Source organism: Ovis canadensis, chromosome 1 (genome assembly GCF_042477335.2).
Source record: "Ovis canadensis isolate MfBH-ARS-UI-01 breed Bighorn chromosome 1, ARS-UI_OviCan_v2, whole genome shotgun sequence".
NCBI lineage: Eukaryota > Metazoa > Chordata > Mammalia > Artiodactyla > Bovidae > Ovis > Ovis canadensis.
Genome location: NC_091245.1, coordinates 233,431,425 through 233,444,340, shown reverse-complemented (window position 1 = coordinate 233,444,340; position 12,916 = coordinate 233,431,425). Strand labels below are relative to the sequence as shown.

At 40.5% G+C, this 12,916-nt stretch overlaps 1 protein-coding gene across 15 annotated transcripts in view; it reads right to left on the bottom strand.

Annotated features, from left to right (window-relative positions):
* Positions 1–12,916, bottom strand: part of VEPH1 (ventricular zone expressed PH domain containing 1) — a 384,254-nt gene that overhangs the window by 136,265 nt on the left and 235,073 nt on the right. For all 15 annotated transcript variants that reach the window (XM_069561395.1, XM_069561331.1, XM_069561307.1 and 12 more), the window contains one exon: positions 1,203–1,320. In XM_069561395.1, coding sequence (XP_069417496.1) covers positions 1,203–1,320 — 118 coding nt within the window. The remainder of the gene's footprint in view (positions 1–1,202; positions 1,321–12,916) is intronic.

Genomic DNA, 12,916 nt, shown 5'->3' with positions numbered 1-12,916 from the left:
CCTCTGTGTGAGCCCCTCAAATTTCCATCTGGCCAAAATAAACACTTCTTTTTCAATTCAGTCTCAACTTCTTGGCTGAGAAAGAGGACAGACTTGCCACAACGGATGATCTTTAAGATGCACAAAAATCCCAGTTCAAGGAATGGGTACAGATGGTATGACCAACAGCTCTCTAGAAGATGGCTCATCAACAAAGTGGTTTGTGTCCAGCAGTGTTTCAACACCATTCTCTTGGTCTACACTTCAGTTCCTGAGCCGTGTCAATGCTGAGAACTCTATCTCATTGAAGGTAAAATATTCCATTCCCAAGGGCAGCGTAACTCTGTGAAGATTAGACTTTTTTATCAACCTATGCCCACTGGTTAAATTGGGGCAAGTGTAACCAGGAGACAGCATGGAGAAATGGTTAAGTGCATGGGCTCTGGGGTCAGACTGGGTTCAATCCAGCCACTGTTAACTTATTACCTGGGTGACCTCAGGCAGTTCCCAAATCCCTCTGTGCCTCAGTTGCCCCATCAGTAAAATGGAGATAATATTAGCACTAGCCTTATGAGACTATTGTGAAGGTTAAATGAGATACTTGATACGTTTAGCGTAGGGCTTGGCACACATTGACTAACAATGATTATTTTTAGGCAAGTCAGTAGACCAAGTTCCTTGTGCAGCATAAAGGAAGGTGAAGGGTAAATAACCAGATGTGAAATTATTTCTCAAATAATTCCTTGCTATTTAAGTGTCTCATTTTTCACCCAGCTCAATCATCAAGCAAAAATGTTAAGGGAGATGAGGAGGTCTGTGAAACCACTCACTCAATTAAGTGTGGTCTCATTCCTTTGGGGTTCTTGACAGGATGTTTGTTTTTCTCTAACCCTCAGGGTCACTGGGGTTGAAATGAAGAATGTTATTGGGGTAAGATGGCCAGTATCACTCTCTTGGTAGCCATATAGATGTGGGCATTGTTTTCTTGTTAATTTCTGGTTTATGTTTCTCTCTGTTCCAACATCTTCCCTTTTCCTCACTCCCACTTTGGTGAGATACCTTTGTCAGCACAAAGCAGAGGCAGTCAGGCCCACCTCTATGCATTATTCCAACTTAGGATGTTTATGCAAGAAGAAAGCCAACCAGGGTGGGGTTCCTGCAACCCTGGCAACCCCAGGGGCACACGTGGTTCTTAGCAGCCGGGGGAGGGAGGGGTCTCTCACCGGTTGCTCTCTCAGGGTTGTTGCACATGAAGCACTGCCACGCTCCTGCTGCTTCACTGAAGCCAAACACGTCGAAGAACCTCACTTCTTCCAGATGGAGCTGAACCTGGTCCAGATCCTGTTTCAGGAACACAAAGCACAAAGAACATGAGTGTGTCTGCCTGCCACGCAGCACTCTGAGACTGGGCAAATGGGATGTGGACACAGGACAGCCAGGGCTCAGATGCAGTGCCTATGACAAGAAGGGAGCATAGAGAAAACCTCGCATGGCCCATCTTAGAAAAGAGCAGCCAGTTCAAAGTATTCCAAGAGAGTTCTTACTCTTAAACACAGAGGGTGGCCAGCATGGGCCCCAGGGCTGCTCTATGAGGGAGTGCCAAGTGGCCCAGAATTTTCATGCATCTAACCACAGCTCAAGAAATTCTAAAAAGCTGGGATATTCTAGTGGCAATGCTGTTGAAACGAATGCTTCTGGGGATTTGTCTTTTACTTACACTTTACATGGAACTGAGAATCAATTATCCATATCAAAAAAATTATTTTTATTAGGTTGGCTTCACAGGGGGCTGATGGAAATGTGTAGGGGGGTATTTAATCCCTTAGCCCTTGGCTCCAGTCCTGTTTTAGTTTCATACTTTATCTTAAAATTAGATGTAAACTTTGCATTTTCTAGTCTATAATACGGCTGCATTGGTTTTAATGGAAAATAATGCCCTAATCTGTAAATTAATTAACTTTTCCCCTCTAAATGGTTGAGTAGAACTGACACACTGAGAAGACCACCCTGTTTTATGTGCCCTGTGGCACCCTGCCAAAGTGTTCCTATTTAAGAGGCACACGAGAGAGGTTCCATTACACTGTAAATGGATGGAAAACTATTAGCCTAACCAAATTAAACAGCTCTACTGTCCTCCCGAGGCTCTCCTATTATGTAAATGACTTGTAGCCTCTGCTATAGAGTGGCCAGAACTGCACTCTTACAAAGTTGCTTTCCTAAGAGGGATTTATTGTCTTTGCTGGCCTCACACATGCCCAGTTGACTTATCTGTTTGTCTTCTATTGAGGGGTGATTTTATTTCCTTTTCTCTGGTCCACATTCTCATCTTGTACCCATAATAACAGCTCTCAGCATGCCCAAGAGCTAGGGGTTGGAGGCACTGTTAGCACTGCTTATGGTGGAAGGGAAGACCCTGAAGCTCTCGGGTCTGCTTTTCTTGACACAGGAGAGAGGTATGCTGAACTCAGCTCCTTGAGAGCAGAAACACGTCTACTGTGTTCACAAGTTGTATCCCCAGCATCTAGTCCAACATCAAGAATGAATGAACATCATTGGTTTGCAGGCCCTGTGCAAAGTTTCTCAATGAGCTATATGAACAGTATTATGAAAATTTAAAGGGGAATCGTTCTGTAGAACATTTACATTCACTGGGACAAAAACCCAATGAAGGCAGGGACTTTGTTTTATTGGCTGCTATGTTAGCACTAAAGACAGGCAAGCATTAAATAAACATTTGTGGGATAATGAAAAGCATAAACTGGGACGAGAAATGAGTACCTCTCAGCACCCTTTATTAAGACTGCTATGGTTTGTGCCCTGGGATTGGACATGTTGGCGGCTCACAATGCTGAATACAGCTTTTTGAGTTGTTAACCTTTAATATCATATTTTAGGTATTCCAATGGGCACTGTTTATAAAGAAATGTTTTGAAAGAATGATTTTGAATGTGTTCAATAGAAAAAAAGGAGGTTTCCTTAAAAAGTATATTTCCAAGATAAAGACTGAAGAAGCACCTGGGAGTCTTACAGGTTTCAAAGGATGAAATCCATATTAAAATTTATGGGGAAAAAGCAGATGTTCATAAATATCAGTTTCAAAACTGCTAAGTCTCTGAAGCCTATACTTGGCCATTGGTATGCATATCGTTTCTCTCTTTCCCAATTAAGGATCAATTTTTCATTCACCACAAGCACTGCTAGCAAACAAAGTACTTAAAATAATACTTCAGGGTTCCTTTATTTGTCCTGTTGTGAGACCAGAACTATCCCAGGTTGTTGCTCATAATTCACATTTGTCTTGGCAAAAAGTTACTTTCAAAGTTTAAGACAGATGGCAAGTAACATCCCAGTGTTCAAGTTCTCAAGTCAAAAGCAAACTTTCTTCAGAAGATTTAAGTGTTGTGCAAAGGAGACTGAGTGAAGAAGGTAGATGGTAATTCTATGAACTGCTGAAGTTGGTAGTAACAGTCAACTTTGAATAGACAGACAAACGAAACACAGGTAATTCCAAATATTGGTGGAAAACCAAAGCAAAATAAATCACAAAACAGGCAAACACAAGCCATTCAACTAGAGATACCTAGATTTTTGGAATTCTGATTTCTTAAGTGTGCTCGAGGTCATTTATTTCTCTCTCCTACTTATTTTCTTTACCCTCCTGTGTCCTATAGATTCCGCAGGCCTTGCCTAGGATTTATGATGTGCTAAATGGGCTTCTCTGGTAGTTAAGACCCTAAAGAATCCACCTGCAATGTGGAAGACCTAGGTTCAATCCCTGCGTTTGGAAGATTCCCCTGGAGGAGGGCATGGCAACTCATTCCCGTACTACTTTTGCAGTAGAATCGCATGGACAGAGGAGCCTGGTGGGCTACAGTCCACGGGGACGCAAAGAACTGGACACAACTGAGTGGCTAAGCACAGCACAGCAAGGTGCTTCAGTTGTGTCCGACCAACTCTTTGAGATCCTGTGGACTATAGCCTGCCAAGCTGCTCTGTCCATGGGGTTCTCCAGGCAATACAGGAGTGGGTTGCCATTTCCTTCTCCAGGGGATCTTCCCAACTGAGGGATTGAACCTGCATCTCTTATATCTCCTGCATTGGTAGGTGAGTTCTTTACCACCAGTGCTACCTGGGAAGCCCAGGATTTGCTATATGGCTTCTTCTTCTTCTTTTTTTTTTTTTTAAGACAAGAGAACCAAAATTGATTTGTTTAAAGAATTGTAACCTTCATTTAAGCAACTAGCCTCTAGGAGAGTAATTTTATATCAAGATAGGGTCACTCCTTGAATATTTCCGTTCAATGGCATTGGACACACCCTAGGGTGACCTTTTAATAATTCCCATCTCCTGGTGTTCATCTCTTTGTATAACCCCTTTCTCTTAAGTGTGGGAAAGACCTGTAACTTGTTTTTAACCAAGAATATGGCAATGGTGATAGGATATTAATCTCGTGATTATATTATTATGTATCCCTGCTTGCCCTCTCCCCCAACACACATACACACACAAAAAACCAACCTTGCCAGCAAATGCATAGAGAAATTCCCCTGCTGGCCTTGAAGAAGAAAGCTATCATGTTGTGAACTGCCTATGGAGAGGGCCGTGTGGCTGGGAACTGTGGGTGGATGCTAGGACCTAGAGGCAGCCTTCAGACAACAGCCAGCAACAGAGCCAGTCCTTTAGTCCTATGACCCTCCACCAAATTTCTCCCAGCACCCTGAGCAAGCCTGAAAGCTGACCCTTTCCATTCGATGAGAAACACAGCTCCCCAAATGAGAACACAGCCTGGCCAATACCTTGATTGCAGCCTTGTGAGACTGTGAGTGGAGGACCCAGCGATGCCACAAGCAAACTCCTGATGTTGTTTTAAGCTGCCAGGTTTGTGGTAATTTGTTATGCAGTTTTAGGCATCAACACCTAGACTACATTGTGAAGAAGAGGAGAAGGTGACACTCTTGGCCAATGTTCAATGAAAATGATGCTTCTACTTAGAGGGGTCACATTCTTTCAAGTACACCCCAGATCAGGCCTCAATAAAACTCAAAGAATATTGAAGTCTGTATTATTTCTGTTGACTTAAATAAAAAGAAACATAATCATAGTAAACATGTACTAAGAAGGATTTTCTTGATAATCATTGTGTAATTCGAGGGGGATAAAAGCCTATGGAGGGAAAAATGATGTTTCTGAATAGCTGATTAAGCAAATATTTCTGCAGGTTTAGGAAAAAAAAAACAACTTAATGGGAGTAGGAATTTGTAAAACAATGTAATAAGTCTTTTGTGAAGCTCCCTAGAGGAAAACTACACCAGCCAGTTTGAAAAGATGAGTGGATATTTACAACATTGTTTTGATGACAGTGACAGCATGAGTTAATGCCATGGATTCTGTAAAAGTGCAAAGTGGCCTCTCCATCTTATAATGTGGTCTATGTACTGTGAGAGGGTATTGGGAAACAATTTTCCAGAAATCAGTGAAAGCGTACATCTGGAAGAACTTTGGGTTCTGGCACATTTAAGTTCTGTTCTAACAGTATTTTTGCACAGATACAAAACATAGGATTGCCTCATGTGCTCTATGTGCTTATGGTTAATAGGATCAACTCTTGGCATATACTTTAAGCATGTTTTAAGAAATGTAAAGAGTTATTTTTAAAACAATCTTCAATATTTTCATATAATAGTAATGCTTTTTGTCTTTATGGTTATTTCTATTGTACATGTTCTAACTATATGGAGTTCGGGGTGTGAAACAAACTTATTGAGGGAAGAAAATTAATGATTCACCTCTATATTGTTCATCTTTTTATTACTTATGTTGTCCTACATTCTGTAGGCAAACTGTCTTGTAAGAAACTCTGTATGTTGAATGAACAAACTAGCAAAAGAGACACTAAAGAGTATTTATGCTCTAATTTAAAAATTTTATTTCAATTTCTGAGAAACATCTCTGTTGAATTCAAGTCAAATCCCTTAGTATTAAGAGCACCTGTTGTCAGGAACCAAAGATATATAGATGTAAGAGACACAGCCCTGTATGCCAAGGACATAAGGTACACAGCATTTCTCACAGAGGGAAACTGGAATGCACCTTTATTTGTGTTTGGATGAGGTTATTATTAATCTTCTGATGTGACTCTTTTGGCTTTCAACTGGATTAAAGCACCTTAACAAGAAGACTGGTTTCTACATTGTTTTGTAGTTTCTGAAATTAATTAGTAGAGCACTTTGCCTATAGGAGCTATTCAATGAATTTTTCTAAATTTTTGTTAATTAAGACACATATCAACAGTAGCATTTAGATTTTCGGTTTTCATGTGTATTCAGTATGACCATTAAGCCCTTTTAGAAATACTTATTTTAAAAATAAGTATTTTTTTTATTATCTCTATGCATATTAAAAGACACTTGCTCCTTGGAAGAAAAGCTATGACAAACCTAGACAATGTATTTAAAAAAAGAGACATCAATTTGCCAACAAAGGTTCATCTAGTCAAAAATGTGGTTTTTCCAGCCATGTATGGATGAGAGTTGGACCATAAAGAAGGCTGAGTGTGGAAGAACTGATGCTTTCAAACTGAGGTGTTGGAGAAGACTCTTGATAATCACCTGGACTGCAAGGAGATCAAACCAGTCAATCCTAAATGAAATCAACCCTGAGTATTGATTGGAAGGACTGATGCTGAAGCTGAAGCTCCAATATTCTGGCCAGCTGATGCAAAGAGCCAACTCACTGGAATACTCTGATGCTGGGAAAGATTGAGGACAGGAGGAGAAGGGAGTGACAGGAGGAGATGGTTGGATGGCATCACCAACTCGATGGACATGAGTTTGAACAAACTCTGGGAGATAGTGAAGGAAAAGGAAGCCTGGCATGCTATAGTACAATGGGTCACAAAGAATGGGACATGACTGAGTGACTGAACAATAACTATGCATATTATAGGAATTCATTTTATCTAATATTATAAAACAACCTTTTAGAATAAAATGTAGTAACTGAAGGAGAATGCCTGAATCCATCAATATAGCATGTTGACCGCTTGTTTTCAAGATCTTCAGCTTTTTAGGATCTCCAGTTCTCAGGAGGTATTGGCACCAGGAATCCCTAGGAAAACTGTTACAAACATCAGATACAGGTCTGCCTCTGAAACCTAACCTTATAAGTCTGAGTTTGGGCCTGGTAACGTGCATTTCTAAACAAGCTCCCCAAGTTCTTCTGACATGCACTGACTGGGAAATTAATCCTACAACCCCTGGGAATAGATGCAAGGATGGCTGATTCATCTCCATTAATTGGTATTTGAGGAATTTGTCAATCCTCATGTGCATATGTTCTTACTTTCCCACAATACTTTGGTTTCATAAGACAAAATACATGATCTGGTTGCAAGAGTAAAAATTTCATTCCTGATCATCCGAGACTTTTTTATTCCAAATTTTGCAATATGGAAGGAAGAGTTGAGGCATGAATGCTGAACTTGTTGGGACTCATTTGAGACTCGGCAGGAGGCTGAGATGTGTGGGGAGGGAGGTGTGCAACATCTGGAAGACAGACTGAGCAGAGGCAGCAAGGGTGCTGACCTTGAAGAGCTCATAGTGTGTTCCAGTATTCAACACGGATGTCCCATATGTGCTATGTCCCATCGTCTCTCCTTTTTCCATCCCCGATTAGGAAAAGAACTCTAAGTACCCGTGAGTATTTGAGGTCAAAGTGGCAAGCTTTTTACTATTACTATAGATCATGAAACAGACTTGACTTTCTTCTTATTTTTTGAATCCCAGAGCGTTGGGAAGAACTGAACTGTTTCCTAGCAAGTAGTGACAGTTCTATGATTCTGGCTTAAAGGGGGTGGAAGAAAGCATTCATGTTTGATTTATTTAAGAGAGTTTTTTTTTTTTTTAAAGAATTCTTTCATTCAAGAACCAATAAATATGATAGGATATTTGTTTTGATTCAAAAAGTCAAATTTTCACAGTCATTTAACAACTGTAAAAAAGTGATTTTTTTTAAACTACAAAAAGGTGGCAGTAAACATGACAAGAGTTTAAATAAAGTAAACTTTTATGGAAAAGTAAATATAAGCATATTTACTTTTCCATGGGATTTTCCAGGCAATGTCCATGGAATGGACAATGGGATTTTCCATTTCCGGGCAATGTCCATGGGATTTTCCAGGCAATAGTACTGGAGTGGATTGCCATTTCCTTCTCCAGTGGATCTTCCCGGCCCAGGGATCAAACCCAGGTCTCCCGCATTGTATAGAGACACTTTACAGTCTGAGACACCAGGAAAGTCTAAATATAAGCATATGCATTGAGTCTAAATAAAGGTGGCAAACTGGGTGAAGAGGCTTCATAAATGTTTGATAAACCCCATGAACTATTATCAATGAAAGCCCACCTTCCCACAGAATCTCCTTTCATACTGGAAAGCAAAGAATTACAGTTATTTATTCTTTTTTCCTAATCAACGTTTGCTACCTGTATTTAATGACTACGTACTGAGCATCTAGGACTATTATGTATTACTATGTGGAAACAGACCGCAGAGGGTGCTGATGTGGAAAAACTCATTGGGCAGGCTTCCTTTTTCCTCATTTGGAATCCATTAGTGAGATAACCATACTCCTCAGCTCTGTATGTTATTTTGTTGGGGCATGCGGTCTTTCTCTTGTCTTAATTTTCCTCCTTCAAGGACTTCCTTGGTGGCCCAGTGGCTAAGACTGTGTTTCCAATGCAAGGGACCTGAGTTCGATCCCTGGTCAGGAAACTAGATTCCACATGCCGCAGCTAAGACCCGGTGCAATCAAATAAACAAATACATTAAAAAAAATTTCCTCCTTTATCCCTGATACTCTCTCATTCTTAGACTGCTACTCCCTCCTCCACTTTATATAAGTTCTCACTCTTGGGAGTTTGATATATGTTTTTGAATAGATATGTATTCCTGAAAAATAGGTAGCAATGTTTGAGGTATTTGACATTTTCACAAACACATTATGCTGTAGACTACATTCTGTTTTTCACTTACTTCCCTCAAGATCTTGACATGGTTTGTATGTGTATTTAGCTTGTCGCCTCTACTGCTGCAATGTGATTTCCTAGTACATCTTCACCATCCACCACATTTTATCTCACCATACTCCTAGGAAGGGGCATCAAGGGTGCCTCTACCTCTGGACCTAGACAGACCATGCAATAATGAATAATCTCATCATACCTGTCTCCTTGTGGACATGAGCAAGAATTTTTATGAGATAATCGTTTAGGGGTGAAATTTCTGGATTACAGGGCATATGCAAGAATACAGAGAAAACGTTTTTATGGTTCTGCACAGCTTGGGCTTTCTGAGAAAATTTTTACTGAAACTTAGGACCTGGGCTAAAAGGACAAGTTTCAGAAGTTAATTCATAACTAATCAGAAAGTGAAAGACTATCCAGAGAGACTTATCTTCCCAGACGTATGTGTATGTTCACATTTCAAGGTGGGGATAAGACCCAGGATTTGGAGACATTCCCGGTTTATCAAGCTGGAGACACAAGTCTCACTCTCCACTGGAACGACTTATCTGCATCCCAAAAGGTAAGAGTAAGGATCCAGAATCCTTTTCAAGGAGCAAAGATTTTTCTCTCTTTCTTTCAGAAGAGCGGAGGTGCTGTTCCTCTCCTATATAAATATCCAGATTCATATTTTCAGGGTTCCTTACCTATAATACCCTGGTGGCTCAGACAGTAAAGAATCTGCCTGCAATGCAGGAGGCCTGAGTTTGATCCCTGGTTTGGGAAGATCCCCTGGAGAAGGAAATGGCAACCCACTGCAGTATTCTTGCCTAGAGAATCCCATGGACAGAGGAGCCTGGTGAGCTACAGTTCATGGAGTCACAAAGAGATGGACATGACTTAGTGACTAACATGTTCCTTTCCTTTTACCTATAATACAGACCCTGCTATGTGTAGGATGACTTTTGGTTTTCATCATGTTGCATGAGGGTAAAGGCAAAGGAGAACCCGTGAGGTTATTTGCTATAAATAATAATGTCTGCTCCACAAACCTTGTTTTCATGAGACATTAAAAAGTAAACATTACACATATCTTTAATTTCACTAGGTTCTGATAAACTGCTCTTCAGGTTGGCTGTCCAGTTTACATTTCCACCAGCACAGTATGAAGAATTCCTTTCCACATCACAGTGGAAGGTCTTTCTACACTCTGAAGTTTTTCGAGGAATTACCATCCAACAACCCTTTCTCATGCATGAAATAGGCCATGCTTGTGGTGACCACAGTCATCGCGGTTTGATTGCAAAAGGGGCTGGCGACAGTCTCCAATAACTTCTTAAAGCACTGCTTCTTAAACCATAGGACAATCAACCACACTTCTGCAGAAAACACTGTATTTTTCTCTATTTTTACATGCCGCTGTCATCGGAGGCATTCCGGTTTCTGGGGACCAGATCACTCTTTCTAGGTACAATTCTTTTAATAGGCTAAATGCATATCAGAGAATGAGGTGTTTGGATAGCATCACTGACTCAGTGGATATGAGTCTGACCAAACTCTGGGAGATGGTAAAGGACAGGGAAGCCTGGTGTGCTGCAGCCCATGGAGTCTCAAAGAGTTGGGCACAACTTAGCAACTGAACAACAACAACGCATATCAACATTTGACCAGGGTCTAGTTTTACTTTAAGAATGATCATTTTGTTGACATGTTTACTACTTGGGGGCTTCCCTTGTGGCTCAGCTGGTAAAGAATCTGCCTGCAACGTAGGAGACCTGGGTTGGATCCCTGGGTTGGGAAGATCTCCTGGAGAAGGGAAAGGCTACCCATTCCAGTATTCTGGCCTAGAGAATTCCATGGACAGTCCATGGGGTCGCAAAGAGTCAGACACGATTGAGTGACTTTCACTTTCACTTTACTATTTGGAGAAGTGATGAAGGAGATAAAACTGACTATTGTGGACTTAATGAGAAGGCACTACTTCCCATGATATGGAAACTTCAGATGTCTCCATTTGTTTTTCAGTAGATACAGCACAGTGCTAAGCATTGGTGAAGTAGTAGAATCAAGGCAGCCATGGCTGAATTATCCCTCAGTAGAGAAAGGAATAAAGCAAACTCTGGTCTCTTTACACAATGAAAAATTCCACAGATGTTAAAAGGAATGAGCTAGATCTACATGTATGAACAGATATATTTTCAAGACATAAATAACATATTGCAAAAGAGAAATGCATATGGTAAAATTCAAAAACAATGTGCTTAGTCGTGTCCGACTCTTTGCAACTCTATGGACTGTAGCCCATCAGGCTCCTCTGTCCGTGGGATTCTTCAGGCAAGAATACCGGAGTGGATTGCCATTGCCTTCTCCAGAGGATCTTCTTAAGCCATGGATCGAACCCTGGTCTCCTGCACTGCAGGTATATTCTTTACCATCTGAGGCACCATGGAAATAATACACACCAACCTCAGGAGAGTATTTGCAGTATTTCCTTTTCATAAAGGAAAATATTTGAAGTAAATATGGAAGGAAATGTAAACATCTCTTCTATCTTGTGGTAGGAATGGATATCATCTTTCTGTGCTTCCCTGAATGTCAGTTATTTTATAACTTAATAAAAAATAAAAGTGAGGCAGAGAACACAGTTCATTGAATCAGAGACTAGCAGGGATTAGAATCTGTGAGGAAGAAAGGTTCTGCATGTGTGGGGAAGATTTCTTGGTATCCCTCAAATTCCTCATAGAGGGATCTCCTCATCTAGCTTGTGTGAGGCTGGCCTTGGTGGTGAAGGTTGTTAAAGGACCATCTATTTCTCCTGATTTTTTGCATCCATTCTTGTTGGGGGGGGGGGGGGCTCCACATGAAAGCTTCTTTTAATCTAGCTCTTCAAACTCAGAGACAAAAACATGAAATGCAAAGTGCTTGAAACAGGTTGTACTCTTTTGTTTTAGAAAACAAACCAAATCTAAATCACCGAATGGATTAAATGACAGAAGTGAAACTTGGAAATAAGGTTCTTTTCTGCACAGTGGGATGGTATAAAGAATGCAGGTTTTGGAGCCAGAAGACCTGAGTTTGAGCCCTACTACTGTCATTCACTGGCAATTCTTGGGAAACATCTTAATTTCTAGGCTCTTTCAATGTACTTCTCCGTCTGTACAATGACTGTGATCCTTAAGCTGCTTCCTTCAGCGAGCTGTTGCCACAGATCAATTCAGGGTAATTCCACTACTTTGTAAACTATAGAGAAATAACAGAAAGTAGTGATAATGATGATGATATGAACAAAGTAAGATAAGCTCCTTTTTATGCATATAGAACAGTGCTTTTTGCCTTTTAGCTAGATAAATATATGTAAATCTTTTTGAAATGAATGGCTTTTAAAAGAAACATTGATGTTAGGTGCCTGAAAAACATATTTCATTTTCTAAAAGCAAGTAACATATTTATCTGTCTGTTTTTGTTAGCTTGTTGTCAAACCTAGGAGTATAGGCTGTAATGAGATGCAGACATAAAAAGATGCAATGCAATGTGAACATCTGAAAGGGGAGGCAGGTAATGACATGTGCGTGTCTGATGGAGCCATAATGAGATGCACAAATAGAAATGCACGTAGAAGTGTGCCTGGGCAGTGGTGTAATGAGATGCATAAATGATTGGGTGTAAAGATGAAGGCATTTGGGGGGATGTAATGTGATTTATAAATGGAAGCCTTAAATGGGGGAGGGTAGAAAGGGTAGGTTGTGATAGGAAGCAGAGAGAATGCAGTGCCATGCATGAATGGAGGAACTAATAGTATGCGCATGATGAGGGAGTAATGAGATAAAAATGAAACGGCATAATGAGGCCCACAGATGGAGGGATGTAATGAGCTGTGCAGAAAGGAGGTAATAATGACAAGCATAAAAGGAGGGATTTAATACTATGAATAAAGA